This window comes from Aphelocoma coerulescens, chromosome 3 (genome assembly GCF_041296385.1).
Source record: "Aphelocoma coerulescens isolate FSJ_1873_10779 chromosome 3, UR_Acoe_1.0, whole genome shotgun sequence".
In the NCBI taxonomy this organism is placed as follows: Eukaryota; Metazoa; Chordata; class Aves; order Passeriformes; family Corvidae; genus Aphelocoma; species Aphelocoma coerulescens.
The window spans coordinates 110,455,721-110,474,133 of NC_091016.1; the positions used below are offsets into that span (position 1 = coordinate 110,455,721).

The 18,413-nt window shown below is 49.1% G+C and overlaps 1 protein-coding gene across 3 annotated transcripts; it reads right to left on the bottom strand.

Moving 5' to 3' along the window:
- Nucleotides 1–2,552: 2,552 nt before the first annotated feature.
- CYS1 (cystin 1) lies at nucleotides 2,553–18,195 on the bottom strand. 3 transcript variants are annotated; one of them, XR_011150039.1, is made up of 4 exons: nucleotides 17,716–18,195; nucleotides 9,107–9,156; nucleotides 3,661–3,851; nucleotides 2,553–2,698 (listed from the first exon to the last, which is right to left on the bottom strand). XR_011150039.1 is itself a non-coding variant. In XM_069011584.1 (3 exons), exons 1-3 carry the CDS (start codon nucleotides 17,887–17,889, stop codon nucleotides 3,749–3,751), a joined length of 327 nt encoding a protein of 108 aa, XP_068867685.1. In that variant the 5' UTR covers nucleotides 17,890–18,193; the 3' UTR covers nucleotides 2,553–3,748. The 3 variants fall into 3 exon arrangements, 1 of the variants encoding a protein (XP_068867685.1); XR_011150038.1 differs by having other exon boundaries at nucleotides 3,642–3,851; nucleotides 17,716–18,193; XM_069011584.1 differs by having other exon boundaries at nucleotides 2,553–3,851; nucleotides 17,716–18,193.
- Nucleotides 18,196–18,413: the final 218 nt, after the last annotated feature.

Here is an 18,413-nt window from a genome sequence, read left to right on the forward strand (position 1 = left end):
GTGGCACAGCTCCAGGCCTGTGGGCCCCTGTCGCCCCCTTGCAGCCCTCCTTGCTGGGGCAGGGGCTCTGTTTCAGCAAGGCTCTCTTGCTCCTTTTGGACAAGTGCAAAATGCAGCATGTAGCATTTGTCTTTGTTAGATGAATAATGTGATTTGGTTAAAAGCAGTGGCCTTTTCCTGGTTTATTAATGGAGATTAATAGTGTCAGCTCAAAAACCATCGTCAGCTATCCTGTCTTATGCTGCAGGTATTGAACAGGAGGGCAGTTTCCAAAATGATGAATAGGAGACTCTCTAGAACCCTGCTTAATTCCAGCAAACTGTTTTAGGGGCAGGAAGTACTGGCAAGCTGAGTAATTTTTTATCCTTCAAGCAGTTGTGATTTGATGGTAGTTATAAAGAAAGACCATGAAAACGAACTTTCCCATAATTCAGCTGGTAGGATGTCAGCATTCACTCCCTGAAATGAGGCAAAGTGATCTCTATAGGGCAACTGTCCTTTTTCTGAAAAAGCCATTAATTCAAGAAGTTTCTCCTGAAATCTGCCATGGGCACAGCTACTGCTTCCATACTGTTATTTACCTACAAATGATCTAGTGTCCTATTTTCCCTCAGCAAAGGGTGCACCAAAAGCAGAGTTACACTGACACCAGGTAATTAAACTGTAATTGTGCCTTCCTAGGCACCAGCCCCACTGCCACTATCCCTTTCTGGTGTGCTGCTGCGTGCAGTATGACGCGGGTGGAGGAGCAGAGTCCCCATCAGTTCTTGGGCAGACTGGGAAACCTGGTTGGGTACCACCATCCTGTTGTGCACGGTATGAGAATAAGGCAGATGGCTGTGAGCTGTGTGTGCTGGCTGGCTCTGTCATCTGAGCTCAGTGCTGAGCACTCAATCATTTCATGGCACAGGGGAAAGCCTGCAAGACCATGCCACAGTTTGAGGTCCCTCCTTGCATCCCCAAACTTACTTCTTGCACCTTTTCCCTGGTCCAGCTGCATCACTCCTTTCTGGACCCTCCTGTGTTCCTGCAGCTCCTCCTTTTCTGTTGGTGATGCTGAAAATGTTATCTGTGAAACCCACTGCACTTTTGTTCCAGGTACAGAAATGTGCTTGTATCTTGGTTATTTTAGAAACTCATTTTATAAAGCAGCTTTGCTGTGTTCAGTTAAGAGATTTTTTTGCAGCCTAACAGTATGTTCAGTTTAGGTGTTCTTTTTAATTAGCCAATTTCTGTAATTGTTAATACTTAGGCTTTCCTGTAGGACAGTCTGACATGGGTTGCAGAGCTGTTACCTGGGCCAGTCACCAAGTGCAGCCTCACAGAGAGAAGCTCTGTGAGGGCAGTTAGGGCACATCCCTGGGGGCAGGCAGAGCCCTGGTCCCTGCCTGCTCCTGTCACAGCCTGGTCTGACAGCAGCGTGGCTTTCCTCTGGTTTGCTGTGTCATTGGAGGGCACCCAAAAGGGCAGCAATCCACTGGGCCTGCCCTCACAAAGGGGCAGCTGTGACTGAGCTCCTCGAAATATCTCCCCACATGTGCCAGAGACTCTGGGGACCTTGACGGAAGGAAGGTCTTAGTTTAAAGAATGAAATCCAAACTGAAAGAAAATCTAAACCACTACAGTGATTAGAAAAGAATATGGAGTACCCTGGTCCCCTGTGGTGCTGGGGTCACTGTGTTTCTTCTGCTCTCCACAGGCAGAGTCTGTTCATTCCAGTAGGTCTTTGAGAGCTGCTGAAAACTAACACAAGCTCTGGGAGATCTGCTGAGTGGACTCTTGACACACTGTAGAGAAACTGTGTTCCTGCTACAGCTCAGTGACATTAATAGGTCTAAAAATGACTATTCCTGTGAATGAAGTGTTATTGTTCAAAACTGGATATTTTCGAGGAGGGTTAGAGAGCCATTGCTCCAGAGGGCCCACCCAACTTCTCCCAGCAATACAAGGACATCGGCTCTCTACTCCAGCTATTTCTGGGCCACCAAGGTATCACAGAATCATAGAATGGCCTGGGATGGAAAGGACCTTTAGGATCGTCTAGTCCCACCCCCTGCCATGGGCAGGGATACCTTCCACTAGACCAGGTTGCTCAGAGCCCCATCCAACCTGGCGTTGGACACTTCCAGGAACAGGGCATTCACAACCTGTTCCAGTGCCTCAACACCCCTACAGTGAACAATTTCTTCCTTATGCTCAACTCAAATCTACCCTCTTTCAGTTTAAAACCATTATCCCTGGTCCTGCTGATGTGCCCCAGCTGGTGTGCTGGGAGCTCCTGCCTCCAAGAATGCACAGCTTTGTGGGAGGTTGGCTCCCTTCCCACTGCCCACCCCTGGGCTCCCAGGCAGAGCACAATGTCCAGCCTGGCTGAAGGCTGCTGCAGGGAAGACAACTGGGGTGTGAGTCTGTGTGCCTGGGGTGTGATCTAGTGCCCCCTCAAGGCATCCCACCTGCCATCCTCCAGGGAGGCATCCTGCAGGTACCAGAGGATGATTTCCCAGGTAAGCCAGAGAGCCTTTTTCAGAATATTTGATGCCTTCACAGAGGGCTACGTAGAGTAAGATGCATTTATTTCTGTTTCACAGGTCCCAGGAATCAAAAACTACTTAAAATACAGCATCTTCAGAGGTGTCCTGCAGTTACTTCTTGCATTTACACATAGTGAAGATTTCATCTGATGCCTTTTATGCTTCAGCTGAAGATAGAAATAAAGTATTTTTCTACTTCTGATAATAAGCAGATGCTTATAATATGTTAAGATGCAAGTAAAATAAAAGCAGAAACCAAATATGCCAGGCTTCCCTGTCTGTGAGCACTGAAAATGTACTATTTCCTTAGGAGAGATAACTTTCCGCTTTACTTTGTGGTCAGCTAATGGTAAAATGTAGTGATTTTTCTTCTAGGATAAAAAATGTAGGGGAAGGCCAGGACTGGTAATTCTGAAAACTGATCACAAACAGCTGCTCTACAAGAGCATGCAAGTCCCTCTCGAGGTGGGTGATTGAAATGGGGATGTGCCTCCTGCTTTCACTGGAGAATCCACACCAAGGAGCCCCAAGTAGGACACCTATGCTAGGATCCTGCCCCAAAGGGATCATACAAATCCTGTGTTCCCTGATGGCTCTCAGGAGCCTGATTTGCCTGTGTGGTGGGATTTGAACTCTGGGATTACACTACCTGTGTACTGGATGGTGGGCTCAGTCCCCTTTTCCTCTTATCTCTCCTACTGGGAACCAGATTGAAAGAGACAGTACCAAGTTCAAACCTGGACCTTTGGCACATTTTAAGTGGCAGGAACATGAATTTCATTCAACATCCCCGTAAGTAGGTTCTGGATCAAATGATGCATTTTTCTTACTAAGTCAAAGCAAGATCCTCCTTTAAAGCACCACATTTCAACACCTCTAGAGTGACACTTCCATTCTAGTACATGTTCATTTATAAACAGCATTTAGAAATGAGCTCCTAAATATTGACTCTTAAGATGAACCGGTCCCTCTTCCAGTGGCACCGATCAGCAATCAGCAGTTGGTGAGGATCTCTGTGCTCTCACCCAGAGTTGATGAGGTGACCTTTCTCCTCCATGCTCCCCAAGCAGCCACGCTGCCTCTCATGCGCCACCACCCTCCACCACCCACCTCTCCCATGCTGTCTCACTGTGTGAGGCGTTGTTCTGTCAGTAGCAGTTCTGCTCCAGCTGGGCTCCCAGGACCATGCCTGACATTCTCTTGCTGTGGAACTGGATTCAGCGGCAGTACTCCCGCTCAATGCTTGCCATGAGCTCCTCCTCCGAGTAATCATATAACATTGTGGACTGTCCCAACGGCTTCTTGTTGCTTTCTGGGCACCTGTCATGGAAGGGAATGAATTATTGGTGTTATGAGAGAGAATCAGGCTCTGAAGACACAAGAAGACCCTTACTTTTTTTTGTGAATGGAAAGATCGAGCTGCATGTGGCTTGCTGAGACACAGATACTCTTGTCGTGTCTAGTTCCCATACCCCACTGGCACACTGCCTGCCGACTTCTGCTATCACTTGGCACCAGTTTAGTCTGTGAGCTCATTACAATACAACCCTTGCAATGCTCCAGATCAAGCCCCCAGAACCTTTGCATGAATTAAGGTTCCAGGCCCAGCTAAAGGACTGTGTAATCTTTATGCTACTTTTACAGTTTTATGGATAAAGAGATTATTTTGTTTGTATTTGTAAGGGATCTGAGTTTCAATGAATGCAGCTCCCTCAAACTGCTCTTATGGCTTTTATTTGTTTCCACATCAGCACAGCCCTCCCATGAGTGGGAACTGATGTATGACTCAAAGGGAACTGGTATGGAGTTCACTGGTGTTATCAGAGGTGGTTTATGTTGGGTACAAGAGAAATCTGTCCCTACCTGCATAAGGGAGTACATAATGCATACTGAAAAGTCTTCTGCAGGCTTTGACCGCTGCACCTCATGCTACCAATTAAATCTACTTGATCTTTCCCTCCAGGACTCAATAGAGGAGCCATCAGCTGACAAGTGGGTGCTCTTCCTTGGCCTTGTAGAGATCTGGGAGGCGAGCAAGCCGGGCTGTCAGGCTTGGAAGGCATGGCTCCTTGGAATGGAGGTCATGGTGAGGTGCAGAGGTAAGTGGAGAATTGAGCTGGTAAATCCAGACTGCAAAGTGCTCTGCCATGCCATGTCAACCAAGGCTTTGTGATCATCCACTAGTGAAGAATGAGTAAACAAGAAATAACTGCTTTTGTGTGTCAGTTAGTGCGTTGCCAAAGAAGAGAGATTTTCACATACACTAGCATGGCCCCAGACTCACCATGTATTATCTACTGAATTACCATTCCTCTAAAGATGAGATCAATCCCAACCATTGGTCTTGCAGCTGGGATGAATAAAATTAATTCATTACCATCCTTTAATGAAAAAAACTGAGGACCTGTTTACTATATGAAACCCCAGAAACTGCCCCAAAGCAGGTATGTAAATGTAGAATCAGAAGTGAAGGAAAGAACCCTGAAATGCTTTTCTAAGGACACTTTGTCCTATAGAGGAGGTGCCTTCATTCTGCTCTCCTTGGGCCTGGGAGCATCCTCAGTGTTCCTCCCACAGGCAGCAGCTGCAGAGTGGCCACAGTGCAGTGCCACCCTCCCTCTGCTCTGCCCTGCCCTGGCCACAGAGGCTCCTGCCCAGTGCAGCTGCTCTGACCAAGCTGTGTTTATGCTGTGCCCCCCATGTGTCAGAAATAGTCTGGTGTTTTTCCTGGAGTCACCCGATGGACAGCTGGTGACACTTGGTCGTGTGGGTGTTCTACACTTACTTACACTGCACTGTGCCCTTGATGGCAAGTTCTACTAGCAGCAGCTAGGGTTTAGCAACTGGACTCTTCTCCTATTCCTTTTATTCATTTTCCTGCTCAAGGGCTGCAGGGTATCTGATTCCCACTGCAATAAATAAGACCTGAGAAGAAAGCTACAAGCCCAAGAGCTCGAATCATACAGCAGTATTTACAAAGCAATAATGGGAAAACAAGTGCAGAAATCTGAGTTAAAACACACGATTTACTGATTTAAACTCTGCATTGTGACAATCCTCAAACTAATTTTATGTTACGTGGTGAATAAGAGGCAGAGCTCCTGGCAGCTTGCTTGCAGGCCCACAGAAGAGCCATTGTTTCCCTTAGCACTTACATAATTTCCCACTGTTAATTATTCTTGATGCTTTGGTTTGCATGGAGAAAATCTCCAGGTAAAACCCTTTGAGGCACAGACGTGCTTTTGGAAAAACAAAAGCAGGCTCCACTTACCATGCACACCCCAGAAATGAGAGGAAAAGAGAGGGCTGTGTTTCTTTCAAGAGCAAAGAAAAAGCAAGCTGCTGTTCATACTATTGCTGTATTTGTGGCAAAGTTCTGTATCATTTAATATGGGAAAATGGAAATAAAATAAAAAATGAGAGCTTTAATCTGGATAAAAGGAGAAACTTCTGCACCCTGAGGACAGCAAGCAGAGGAACAGGCTGTGTGTGGTTGTACAGGCTCTACCCTTGGAGGCTTTCAAGACCTGATGGGACAAAGCCTGGAGCATTCTGCTTTGACTTCACAACTGATCCAGCTTGGAGCTAGAGCTAGGAGATTGGACTGGAGACCTCCTGAGGCCATCCCAACCTAAGCCTCCATCTCAAAGGCATGTTGGTGCAGCTATTTCTGCTGATCCTAGAATTTAGTGAGAGGCTGTGGCAGGGAAATCCCAAGCTCAGGATGTGCGCAGGACAAAAGCTGGTGGGCCACAAGCCTGCTCCCGTGCTCCTCCAGCTGCTCCAGCAGCAGAGGAGGCACCTTGCTGCTCTCCTCACCACATGTCAGGGCTGCAGAGCCTGCCTTCAAACACACTGAGTCCAGCTGAGGGCTGTTAGACCTTCCAGTCTAGAAAATAACAGGTCACTACCTTGAGAGGAAGACTTTTAAACTCCAGATGTTCTGGGGGAGGAGAGAAACCTGTGAAGAAGCAAAGCTGAGAGAGAAGGAGTTAGCTGAAAAGCATACAAGAGGGAATTTGCTGTGTGGTAGGACAGCAAGGAAAAAGAAGGCTAGTGCAGCTCCATCAGGATTACTGGGCAGGCTGCTGGATGCCTCATTGCTAAAGTGTTATTAACAGCTTGGAGGGAGTTTAGAAAGCCACAATAACAGTGATTTAAAAGGCTAGAGCAAAGCAATTTAGGAAAGAGGAAAGCAAGTAATGTGCTCCATTTCAGCTACAGGCCTCTGGGTGTTTAAAGTTTCTTACAGGAAGCAGGAATTATGGGTAGCTTTTCTTGTTAACTGTAAAGACAGTGAGCTATGCAATGTGGAGAAGGAAATGCAAAGGGAAAAATTAGACCAAAAGCGAGCAAAACCACCTTTGAGCAAGATTCCAGCAGTAGGGAGGGCTGTCAGTGCCATATCCCTGGTGTTGGGCAGGTGCCTGGGGGGGAGCGGCCTGAGGGCTCCCATGACAATGGCCCTGATGGGTCACTGGGGTGACAAGCTCTGAGGCGCAAACCTGAGTTAAGTGGCTGAAAACTAGGTTGGGATGAATCTAGGCCAGTGGTTTTTATCATTTTGCTGAGGATGGGGAAGTCCAGGGTTAATCATTAAAATACCTTCTGCAAGACCTAGCAGCTGAAAAATGGGTCAGAACAACGCCCTGGTAACTGTGCCAGTGACACGAGCCTTGGCAGCAATTGTAAAATCATTGCCGTGTGTCTGGGCTGTGTCATCCACCCATGAACTACCAGATGCTAGAGAGCAGTTCCCAAAAGATTCTGGGGGAGGGAGGAGGAGAGGTAACATAGCCCAAGCAGCAGCACATCCAACTGTGTTCCCATGCGCATCCAAAGTATTTACCAGGGGCTGGTTTAGATGCTTGTGCGGCGTCACATGAGCATGCTCCAGGACAGGAGGTGCACACCCACCTCTGCCTCGAATGACTGCTCTCTTGACAGACAGCGTTAAGTCTCTATCTTTTTTCCTTCTAGCTTTTCTTCTCCTTCCTCGACGTTTACTTCTCCTTTAATTGGCTTTATGGGAACTTCTTCAGTCAGCAATTCTATCAAGACAAGGCTGACTTTTGCTGTTTGTAAAGTGAGTGTTCACCTAGAATGATTCCAGCCTCAGAAATGTGAAGGATGAGACACCTACGCACACACACTGACCTCTGTTTCCATGGCTTGATTTTATTTGATTTGATGTCTTCAAAATTTTGCTTGGTGCTGGGCCATTTCCAAAAAAATGTTTGCAGAGTTCTAGCCAGTAGAAATTGCAACTCTGCTTATCTCAGGCAGTACAGGCACTTCACATGTGAGCTGTGCTATGGGGCTTTGCAGTGGGTGTAAAGTAAATGTTATCTAAATGAAAGTAAGCTCCTGCTCTGTCATCCCAGATCAGAAAACATTTTCTGCTCTCTCAAGTCTTCCCTCTGCATGTCAAAAAGGGTGGGAGAAGGAAAGCCTTGGCAGGGTGTGAGGGGCCAGCGGGTGCCTGGGGCTGGGGAGCTGCGTAGGGGACTGGCAGGGCTGGCTGTGCACCCCAGGAGGAGACTGCTCAGTTGCCATTGTAGCCCAAAGCCCACCGACGACACTGAAAAGCACAGGAGAAGTTGAAGTCCCTGTGAGAGCACCTGTACAAGCCTTGCCATCAGAAAAGCCAAGGGCAGCTGTGTTTTCTGAGCGCTCTGGGAACCAGCAGCCTTGCCAGGTGAGCTCCCTGCCAGACGGGAGGGAGAGCAGGAGGGGAGGACGGACAGCAGCGGGTGCCTGGGCTCTGCTGACACATCTACCAGCACTGCTGGGTGTTGGTAGGTCACAGCCCACAGCCAAGATCTGCAGATTAGTCTGCTCTTGAGTGCTGCAGGAGCAGAGGCACTGGATGACAGCCAGAGCTTAATCCTGAAGAGAATCACTCTTTAGTGTAAGGAGGTGATAAATTTTAAGATGGTTTTTTAAGACTGTTCATTTCACCTGGGTTTTTTTAACATGTGTTAAACTGCCCCATTGCTCTTGGTGCAGGCAGACTTGAAGGCTCAGTTTGCTGGGCAGCTTTTGCTTACGGAAAATTTCAGATTTCTTTTGTTTGGCATCCAGAGCAGCAGGTCCCCACCATTCCCCTGTCCCCGAGGGACACTCATATCTCTAACTGGTGTAGCACTGGAGCATCTCATGGGCTTTCTCTTATGATTCCTAGGGAGCAAAGTGATGTTATTCTCCTTTTCCACACACTGCAGAGGCCACAGGTGAATCAGGGCCTGAGCTCCTCGTTGCAGCAGTTCTCCACAGCTTTGCACCAGCTACTCCAAGGTGCCTCTCTGACATGTGGACATCCCAAATTCTGATTGCTCACGACCTCTATACTACACTTGAGCTGGAGCCTGGATCTTTTCAAGCAGTGCCTGATTTTCAAAAATTTGCGAATAAGTAAAAGGGCAGAATATTTAGGGCTATAAACGATTTCACACCATTCCCATCTCTTTGCATAGTGTTAGGAATGCAGAAATAGCCTTCCCCTGAAGGGGAAGGTCCCCTTATTCCACCTGATTTTCCCCTCTGAAGATACTGTGAAAGCAGGGGATACTCACTGATGGTTGACGTTGTTCTCTGGGCCTGGTGGGCTTCTGGTTGACAAAGCCTAGGATAAAAGACAAGACACAGTTACAACACTTTAAAGTCAAGGAGGGGGATTCTCCCCCTCTGCTCTGCTCTGGTGAGACCCCACCTGCAATGTTGCACCCAGCTCTGTTGCACTCAGCACAGGAAGGACAGGGACCTGTTGGAATAAGTCCAGAGGGGGGCCATGGAAATGATCAGAGGCGTGGAGCACCTTTCCTGTGAGAACAGGCTGAGATAGTTGGGATTGGTCAGCCTGGAGAAGAGAAGGTTTTGGGGAAATGTTACTGCAACCTTTCAGTACTTAAAGGAGGCCTACAAGACAGATGGAGAGAGGCTGTTTACAAAACCTGTAGTGACAGGACAAGAGGCAATAGTTTTAAACTGAAAGAGGGCAGGTTTAGATTAGAACTTGGGAAGAAATTCTTACTGTGAAGGTGGTGAGGCACTGGAACAGGCTGCCCAGAAAAGATGTGGCTGCCCCATTCCTGGCAGTGTGCAAGGCCAGGCTGGATGGAGCTTTGAGCACTCTGGTCTAGTTGAAGATGTCCTCGCCCATGATGGGGGCCTGAAACTAGCTGATTTTCAAAGCTCCCTTTCAACCCCAACCATTATTATTTCTTTCTATGAAACCTATCTCTGTCTATAGTGGGCTACATGCCCTGGTTTAAACCCCCAACCAACCTCTGTGGAGACAATACAGGTACAAGAGGCTCTCCTGTACTAGCCCTGTTTTGCCAGGTCTGTTTCAGCATTCAGGGCAGCTGGGTGGCTGCACGATACAGAACCGAAACCCCGAACGCTGACTTGTTAAACCTCCCAGTTTTCCATGAATGCCCACTGCGCCACTAGCTGCAGGCAAACCTGCTAAAGGAGGAAGTTACTGCAACATCAACCCAATTTGCACCTGACAAAAGATGTTTCCCTGAAAAATTATGCATCTGGAGTGAAACATCCATCTTCCCTATGCTGGAATCCACAGGCTTTCAATGGGATACATGGGGAGCAACCAAAGTCAAACCTAATGGTATTTGGGATGAGGGCAGTGATGGGACCCTTTGTCCCCGGCTGGGTCAGTAATAAAATGAACCCTCTGTAGCCAGGTGCTACTGAGAAGAATATGACTCTCATCTTTTTCTACCTTTTTACTATACTCTTACAGGGAAAGGGAGTGGGACAGGGACATGGATTTGCATAAAACTAGGCCCATCTTGGCTTGTCATTATTTTTTCTGAGGTGCAAAAAAAGCTGGTGGGCCTCCCTCATACAAGCATTCCTGAATCTCACAACAACACTAACAAGTTAAACAGGTAGCACCAAAACAGGGCCCTTGAGAAAACAGAAATTAAAAGCTGTTCCATCAGTATGGAAAAGAGGAAAGTATTTTTCTGTACAAGAAAAAAGGGAAGCAAAGGAACCAGGGAGAGGTGTGTAAAAGCTTGCAATATAGAGCCTTTGCCTGTTCCTCTGCTGTGTTTCTGCAGGGCTGGATGGGATCAAGCGATTCCTCAGCAAGATCATGTATATGCTCTTGGAACAGCTCAAACCTGTGCTACCTCGGGACTGGTGCTGGCAAGTGTGGGAGCTATGGAGGGGCAATGCCCCACTACAGGCACTGCTGGTACAGCAGTGATGGCTTCACACACAGTTTTGCACCAATTTAAATCTGTTGGTGTTGGTCAGGCTTGTATGTGCCATCTGCTGGGTAGAAATGTCCACCTGGGTGTCTGCAGTTATTCCACGGCATCTGATTTTAATTTGCAAGGAGATTTTTTCACTACAGTCCTTCCTCAGCTGCTTCTCATGGCGATGGACAGGAGTTGAGGTTTAAACACCGTGGTCTCAGACACTACTAGGCAGATAGAGAGGTGCTTGGCAACAAACTGCTCAGTTCTTCCCTGCCTCTTGCAAGGGTTTTGTGCTGCTGTGGTCATCTTTGGCTCCCATGCTTCAGCAGGTGAGGAGGGTTGCAGCAAGGACACCTCTCTCATGGCACTGGGTCAGCATCTCTTCCAGGTGAGCCCTCAGTAGTTTGCACTTCAGGAGCTGGGAAAGGTATCTGTCATCCACAGTATTTCACATCTTAGCTGCCTGCTTAAAATAGATGTTGCCAGTCTTTCACAAAGTTTTAGTGCAATACCTGTCAAAAGGCATTCCACATCCTTTCAGAAGAGTCCCAGCTCTCTGGCAACACTGTTTTCTCTGGGAGAGGCTGAACTACTCTAAAATCAGCTTCTGGCTCCAAGCGGAGACAAAGGGATGTGAGAAAGCTGACAGTGAGGTAAGACAGTTCTCTCCTGGTTTTTTAGGATTGTTTCTTGGCAACCTCCCACAAGCAACAAGAGCAAGAAGCAGTGCCAGGAAAACAGCGTGCTAAGCTCTGACGGCTGACTTCTCCTGGGATTGCATCCCACAATGCAGTTCCTCATCCATCATCCACTGGACTACTGTTGCCGCCTGAGTTTCCTTCCACCAGGCGAAGAACGTTATTCATCCTCAGCACCAAGGGAAATACACTTCTTGAGGAGTGCTTTGATGATGTTCTTCCCACAATGAGAACGCAGCTTCCAATACTTCTGTGCAAAGGATGGGTTGGGATCATTTTAGGGAGGGGTTTGGATTGTACAGTAGGCTGTCTGTTTTTTCTTCCCTTGTGGCTGACTCCTCCATATTACGAGCTGTACGTGTTGTGTGGGTGGAAGACAGAATTAATTAGTCATCAGGACAGAGCAGCCCTGGTTAGCAAAAATCTGCTTCTCTGTGCAAAACCTGCTCCCACCTTTTCCAAGGGATCTGTCAGCAACAATGCCTATTTCCCAAGAGACTTTGGACTGGCATAGGTAGATCTCTACTGACATTTCATCCACTGCATGAGTCAATGGTGGCAAGTAAATGGTGGCAAAAATTGTGGCAAGTAAAAACAAAAGGCATCTCCAGCCTCTGCCTTTTCCTGGCCATCAGAGTCTCTGTGCTTTGAGAGCTGCTCCAAATTCCTGCGGGGAAAGGACACCCGGCTAGGCAGTGCCCGGGTGACACCGTGCGCCAGGCAGCAGGCAGGCTGCGGAGCACCAGCTGCCCTGGGCTGTGAGACACAATAAAAACTGACCCCACCCAGCCAGCTCGGGATTGCTGTAATGTGCATGTTGCAAGTTCAGCAGATAATTAGTACCAGCCCTTTATATGGGTTAGGATGATGTGCATGTCAGGACACTTTAATATTATGGGTTCCTATCCTACAGCTAAGTAAGTAATTGCTGGCCTGGTTGGCCTGTGCCCTGTGAAGAGATAAATGAAGTCAGCTTCTCCTTTCTGCAGCTTGCAGTCATCTTTTTATTACTCATCTAGACTGCGGCGTGTCTCCTCGTTTTCCACCCTATTCTCAGCATAGGCATCTTGTGCTGAGGTCTGCTGTGCCACAAAGCCCCACATCACCCCCTCCTCCAAGTTTAAAGGCTTGACTATTAAGCTTACCCAGCATGTATCCACATTTAATTTAATGTCATGACATGTGAGGTGGAATGGTTTGACAGTCATTGCACACACAGTTCAGCCATCCTTTAGGGCAGCAGCTCCTGGGAGCAAGGCAGAGTGGAGAGCTGGAAGAGCTATTTCTCTCTGCTGCATGCATGAGCCAGAAGTCCTGGGGTGTAGCTTCCCACTCCCCCCAGTCCAGTGCAAGTTCCTCATGGCCCTGCCAGCCCTTACCCATCTTCTCTCTGTCATCTCCAGCACCTGTGAGTAAGCTGGGTGAGAACACCCTTCCCTGGGACCTTCCACAGGGTGATCTGGAGCCGTGTACCTCTGGATGCTCTAGAGCTGCTCCCAAGCAGCATTGAAACACTGAGCTACAGTCTCGACTATTAACATTTTCTCCAAAACTGGGAGGCCAAATTCAAGCTCTCTTGGAGACAGTCCCTGTGCTGGCCCCTGAGCCATGCCCAAGCATTATTTGGGAGACTACAAGCTGGTCCTGACCAAAAATCATGCCAGCTCAGTGGGGCAGACCATCCTGGTCCAGTGCCAGGCAGCTGCTACGGTACAGTTTACCAGTACAGATACAGCATTGGATGCAGTAGAGATACAGGCCCTGAGTGCAGCTCAGGTGCAACTCACGTCCAAGGCAGCCTGGTGAGCGACTGAGCCACGTGAAATATCTACATGGAGCAGTGTGCTCTGCCACTGGATGTGGTTTAACAGTGCAGCATTTCTGAAAAATGTACACCAGTGCCTCCTTCCCAGCCTCTGCTCCTCCCAAATCCCTCTTCACAAACACCCCATGAATGGGACCAGGGGACCAGTCTGAGCTGAAACGCCAACCTGCTGCTGTGGCACGGAGGGAGGATATCAGCTGGAGAGCCCTGCAGGTGCAGTCTGCAGCGGAGCGCTGAGGGCTGAGCTGGTACCACAGCAGGGCAGCAGCCTCCAGTGACGCCAGCACAGGACTGGGGGCTGAGCCAGTCAGCAAGGCCAGAATCAGCCTCTCCAACCCGCAGCCAGTTATTGCTGGCAAAAAAAAGTAGCTTACCTAAGGTGCCAGTAGGTACCAAAACGTGACACATGGCCCCAGCTGCACCCCAGGCAAAGCACTCACTCCCAGGCAAAGCACTGCCAGCTTTGCTCTGGTCTGCAGCAACATCCTCTGGCCAGCCAAGGAATTAAGAGCAGACAGTGGACGGGAAGTGGGCAGGAACGCAAGGAGTTCCCACGCTTCTCCTCTCCTGCCAACTAAAACACCAGCTCCCAGCTATTCTGCGCATGCCCTGGGCTTACTTTTTAGATCACAAATAGTTTCCAGGGCAAAAGCAACCCCTGCTCTGCCAAGTGAAGGGAGGGGAGTTGTGGAAAATACCTAGTCAGCAGTTTTCCAAGTTCAGGTGCAACCCAGCTGTGCTGGGAGGGTGATGCTGGCTGAGGAGACAGCACAGCTCACCGCCTCTGGGCTCTGGTGAAGTTTCAGGTGCTTTTAACAAGACAATGAATGTAACGGGAGAGAGAGGGAGACCTCTAACTCAGCAACTGCCAGATCTACAACTGGACATTAACTGCAGAATCTGAAATAATCTGATTTTGGGAATTTCAAGGAGTCCCAGATGTTCAGCTGGAAATGACATTTTCTGAAGGCCCAAGGCTCCCTATGAAAGCGTAGCACAATGTCTTCACTCGAGGGCATTTCTGCCTATTAACACAACTAGGAGGAAAATGCTGAAATAAACTGCTAACAATGTGGAATTAGAAAGATCAAATTTCTGTTTGAGGGAAGCACATTTTAACAAGAGTAGAAAAATAAACCTGAGTTCCTGTAAGAAACTAATGGGGCGTGACATTTAATGTCCCTTCAGGACCCTAATGTGTTTGCAGCTGGGACCAGCCAGCCACGAGGTGACGCTGTGCCACATCACTGCAGGAAAAACATCTGGCTGAAAAAATCAGGCAAAGCTTTGAAGACTTGGGTGTTCTAAAAGTATATGATAGTCCCACTAGAAGTTGGTGAATACAACTTCTACCTGTTACTCCTGTGCTGCAGCCGAAATCACATTGCTTATTGAAATCACATCCCGTCTCCAGTCAGGAGGAGCAATGGTGCCATGGAAAAAAAACTGTTTAAACCAAGACCCTAACATGTCTGCATTATTTCTCCATTTCAGGAAACCAGTGGGGAAATGCCTGACGCCACAGCCTCTGCCCTGGCTTCCACCAAGAGCTGCCTCCCCAGCTCTGTGCTGCAGCAGCACCCGCAAAACCTCAACTACAGTTTTCGTCTTGAGCAAAGAAACAAGGAAAAGCATGTACAACCATCTGGAATTGAGAGCAAAGCTGAAAAGGGATGTTTGATGCTGACAAGAGGTGTTGGGGTCTGCTCTGAGCCATGTCCAGCCTCCCCATCAGGATTTGGTTCCAGCCTGCTGCTGTGATACGCTTTCACCCTTGCTCCCAAGGACTGTTTGAATATAACAGAGGTGGCTCAAGCCTTTAAATGCAGGTGCATTCCCCTCCACCAGCCCTTGTCACCTGGCCTGACTGCCCACCAGCACTGCCAGCTTGCTGCTGGATGACAAATTGTGCCAGGGTTCAGGTATGAAACACAACACTGATGCACACCAAGCCCAGGACAAACCCAGCTGTGACAGCAGAAAGATGAGTCCTGCTTGCAATTCTGCTCTCTTCTGACTTGTGTCAAACATCTCTTCTACTCCCACTGGCTAAAATCTGCTCCTCCAGGGATTATTTCTCATCAGACTTTCCTACTGTAATACCTCCTTGTTGCCTTTCCTCCTCCTGCCTCATCTTTCCCCCATTAACTCTGTTAAATTAACTCATCCTTTCTTCTCTGAAGTTTCTCTGCTTATCCTCCAATTTGCAGAGCTGAACAGGGCAAAGCAAGCAAGTTCCTTCCACAAGACAGGATCTACAAATGACGTGAGAAGCTGGCAAGACTCAGAGGAATTGCCCTCAAAACTTCTAGCGAGGAACCAGCGACACAATGAAGCTGATATCCCTTTCCAGAAACCTCCTCCACCAGCCTCTTGGGAAGGGCAGGACTGCACTTTGCACAACAGCCTAAAAGACTATATTGCACCCAGTAAACAACCAAAACCTGGTGCTGCAAACTGTTTCCTCCCTCCTTTTCACAGGCTAGTGACATTTTAGGCCTCATGGAGTCAGAACAGTAAGCCCACAACTGCTGTCTCTGCCATCTCAGGTTCAGGTAAATAAAGTGCTACCAAGGAAAGCTTCAAGTTTACCCTGAAACTACCTGAGACTTCTCTTGTATGTCTTTTAAATCTTTGAAAAATACTTGTAGTTCTTTGCTGTTTTTGTCTGGGTGCAACCAGAACTGTGAATTTCCTCCCAAACAAGAGGCAGCAGCAGCAGCAGCTGGAGGAGGAGACACACAGGATGCTCAGCATCACTGCTGCCTCACTGGTAGCACAGCTGTGGGCTGCACCCACTTGACCTCACTGGATGACCAAGGCCCACATGCCTGCTCCAGGCTGAGTTTTGAGGACCCTCATGGACATCTCTGTGCAGCAAAGCTTGACAGCATTCCCACCCTGGGTCTGCACCACAACCTGGGGTGGCTGAGGTGATGCTACAGGTTTGTCACCATAATTTCTGCCAGAGAGGGAAGTCTGAAGCAGGGAGTGGGGCATGGTGACCCCCCCATGCTACCTGAAGGGCCACATCTCAAATTCTTCAGCCTCTATAGTTTGCTCCTTGTCATTAGTTCACTGGTATCTACTGCTGTAGCAGACTGTCTCTACTGATACTAGAAAAGAAAGAAGAGAGGCAGATCCACTGCCTTTCTGATATGTTATTACCCAGAATATACATCTCTTCAGAACAGAGCTGAATTATTGCTTTATGCATAGGAAAACTCACAGCTTATATAATTACTACTTTTAAAGATCCAGCCATGATATTCACATGTGGAAAAAGAGGGAAAATGAATACCAGCAGCCTCTATTTCTGTAAATAAAGGTAAATGGGAGAAGTCAGGAGGATTCCTCATAAATGAGAGTCCCTCAGAGGAGAAAGCAGTGCTGGAGTGAGCTCCGTTCATTCTGCAGGAGGGTTTGGAGTTTAAAGAGCAAGGAAAAAAAACGTCAATACAAGATCTCTATTTTTTTTTTCTTCCATTTCCAAACCTTACTTCCTTTTGAGGTTTTTCTTTAAAACCTGTCTAAATAAAGGGTTCTCATACAGAACCCTGCCAAGTTTCCTAATGGAAAATTTATTTTGTATTAAAGTAGTCCTTAACCCATGGATGTGCAGTTCATGACGGAAATGATACACTTCTAAAGAGCAAAACTGAGGCATGCAAGGCAGAATGTTCCTGGGTCCTAAATATTTCTTTCAATTTTTAAATTTATTACTTTATTCTGACAACTCTTGTGTATCTGTGGAGAGCAGTGTTTATCTAACAAACAACACACAACTTCCAAAGCCAAGCTAAAATGAAAGATGTCGGTGATTTTCGGCCTCATCACCAGCTGATATATATGCTACTGTTATTCTTGGATTGGAAAAAAAAAGCCCAGAAGATAAATCTCAACTCTCTCGGAGGCAAATCCATTATTTGTTAAACTGAAAGAGACTGAAATGTGCCTTTAGGAAGAGCCAGACTGCAGTTGCAGTGGATTGGCGAACATTAAAGGGCAGCTTTATGTTCACATTTTTAAACGTCTGTTTACAAGCCTGACCCAGGGAAAAGCAGGAGCCTAGATTTATAAAGCCGAGCTATTTCCACAAGTCAGGAAAAGAAACTTCCAGTAGCACCGGGAGAAGGGAGAACGGGACAGCCCCGCACGGGACCGTGTTTGCCTCGCACTGGAGACTAAAAGCGCAAAGAGAGCAGCAAAGGGAAAACGCAAAGAGAGCATCGAGCCTGTCTCGCATCGAAGATCAAAAGAATTTAACGCCGCTGATGTGCGGAGGAAGCCACGGCCGCGGCGGGTGGCCCGGCTGCGGCAGGGCTGCCGGGGCGGCGGGGACACCGGGGCCGGGCCGGGCCGGGCCGGGCCGGGCCGGGGTGTCCCGGGGCCGCCGCCGGGAGGGTCGCGGGTCCCGTTCGGGCACTTACCGCCTGCTGGAGCGGGGCCTCCGCGCTGCTGCCGCCGGCGGCCGGGGCTGTGGGGCCGGGCGGTGCCGCCGCCCCCTCGCTGTCGGCCGGCGCGGTGCCCGGCGGGCCCCGGCTCAGCCCCGCTCTGCCCGCGGGCCCCGCCGCGCTCCGCCGCCGGCTGCTGCCGCTGCCCATGGCCGGAGCCGGCGGGCAGCGCTCCGGGCCGCCGCCTCTGCCGGCCGGGGCGGGCGCTCGGCGCTCCGGGAGCCTTTCGGGGGGAGAATCCCACCCCGGAGCGCCCCAGGGCCGGGGGAGGGAGCCGGCGGCGCAGGGGAGGGCTGCGCGGCCGTCTCTGATCGCGGGTTTGGGCAGGCTGCCGCGCTCCCCTGTCCTTTCCAAAACTTTCTAGCCCAGCCCGTTAGCTCGGGCTTCCCCAGCACCAGATCCTTACATACATCTCCCGGAGCTGGGGGAAGGACATTGGCATCCTCGGGGACCGTGCAGCAGGAGCAGCACTCCTGGGCTACTGAAGGTTTTGCAGACCTTTGGAGAACACTCCAGCCCGGGGGATGCCCTGTGGGGCAGGTTTGTGGCACTGAGCGGCGGTTCTGGCCATGTTCCTGGAGTTTCAGGGAAGCCCCCGTGCAAAGCATGAGTCAGCCGGGCACCCCCTTGGCCCATGCCCACAGACAGAGTCACTCTGCTTCCCGACAGCCTGT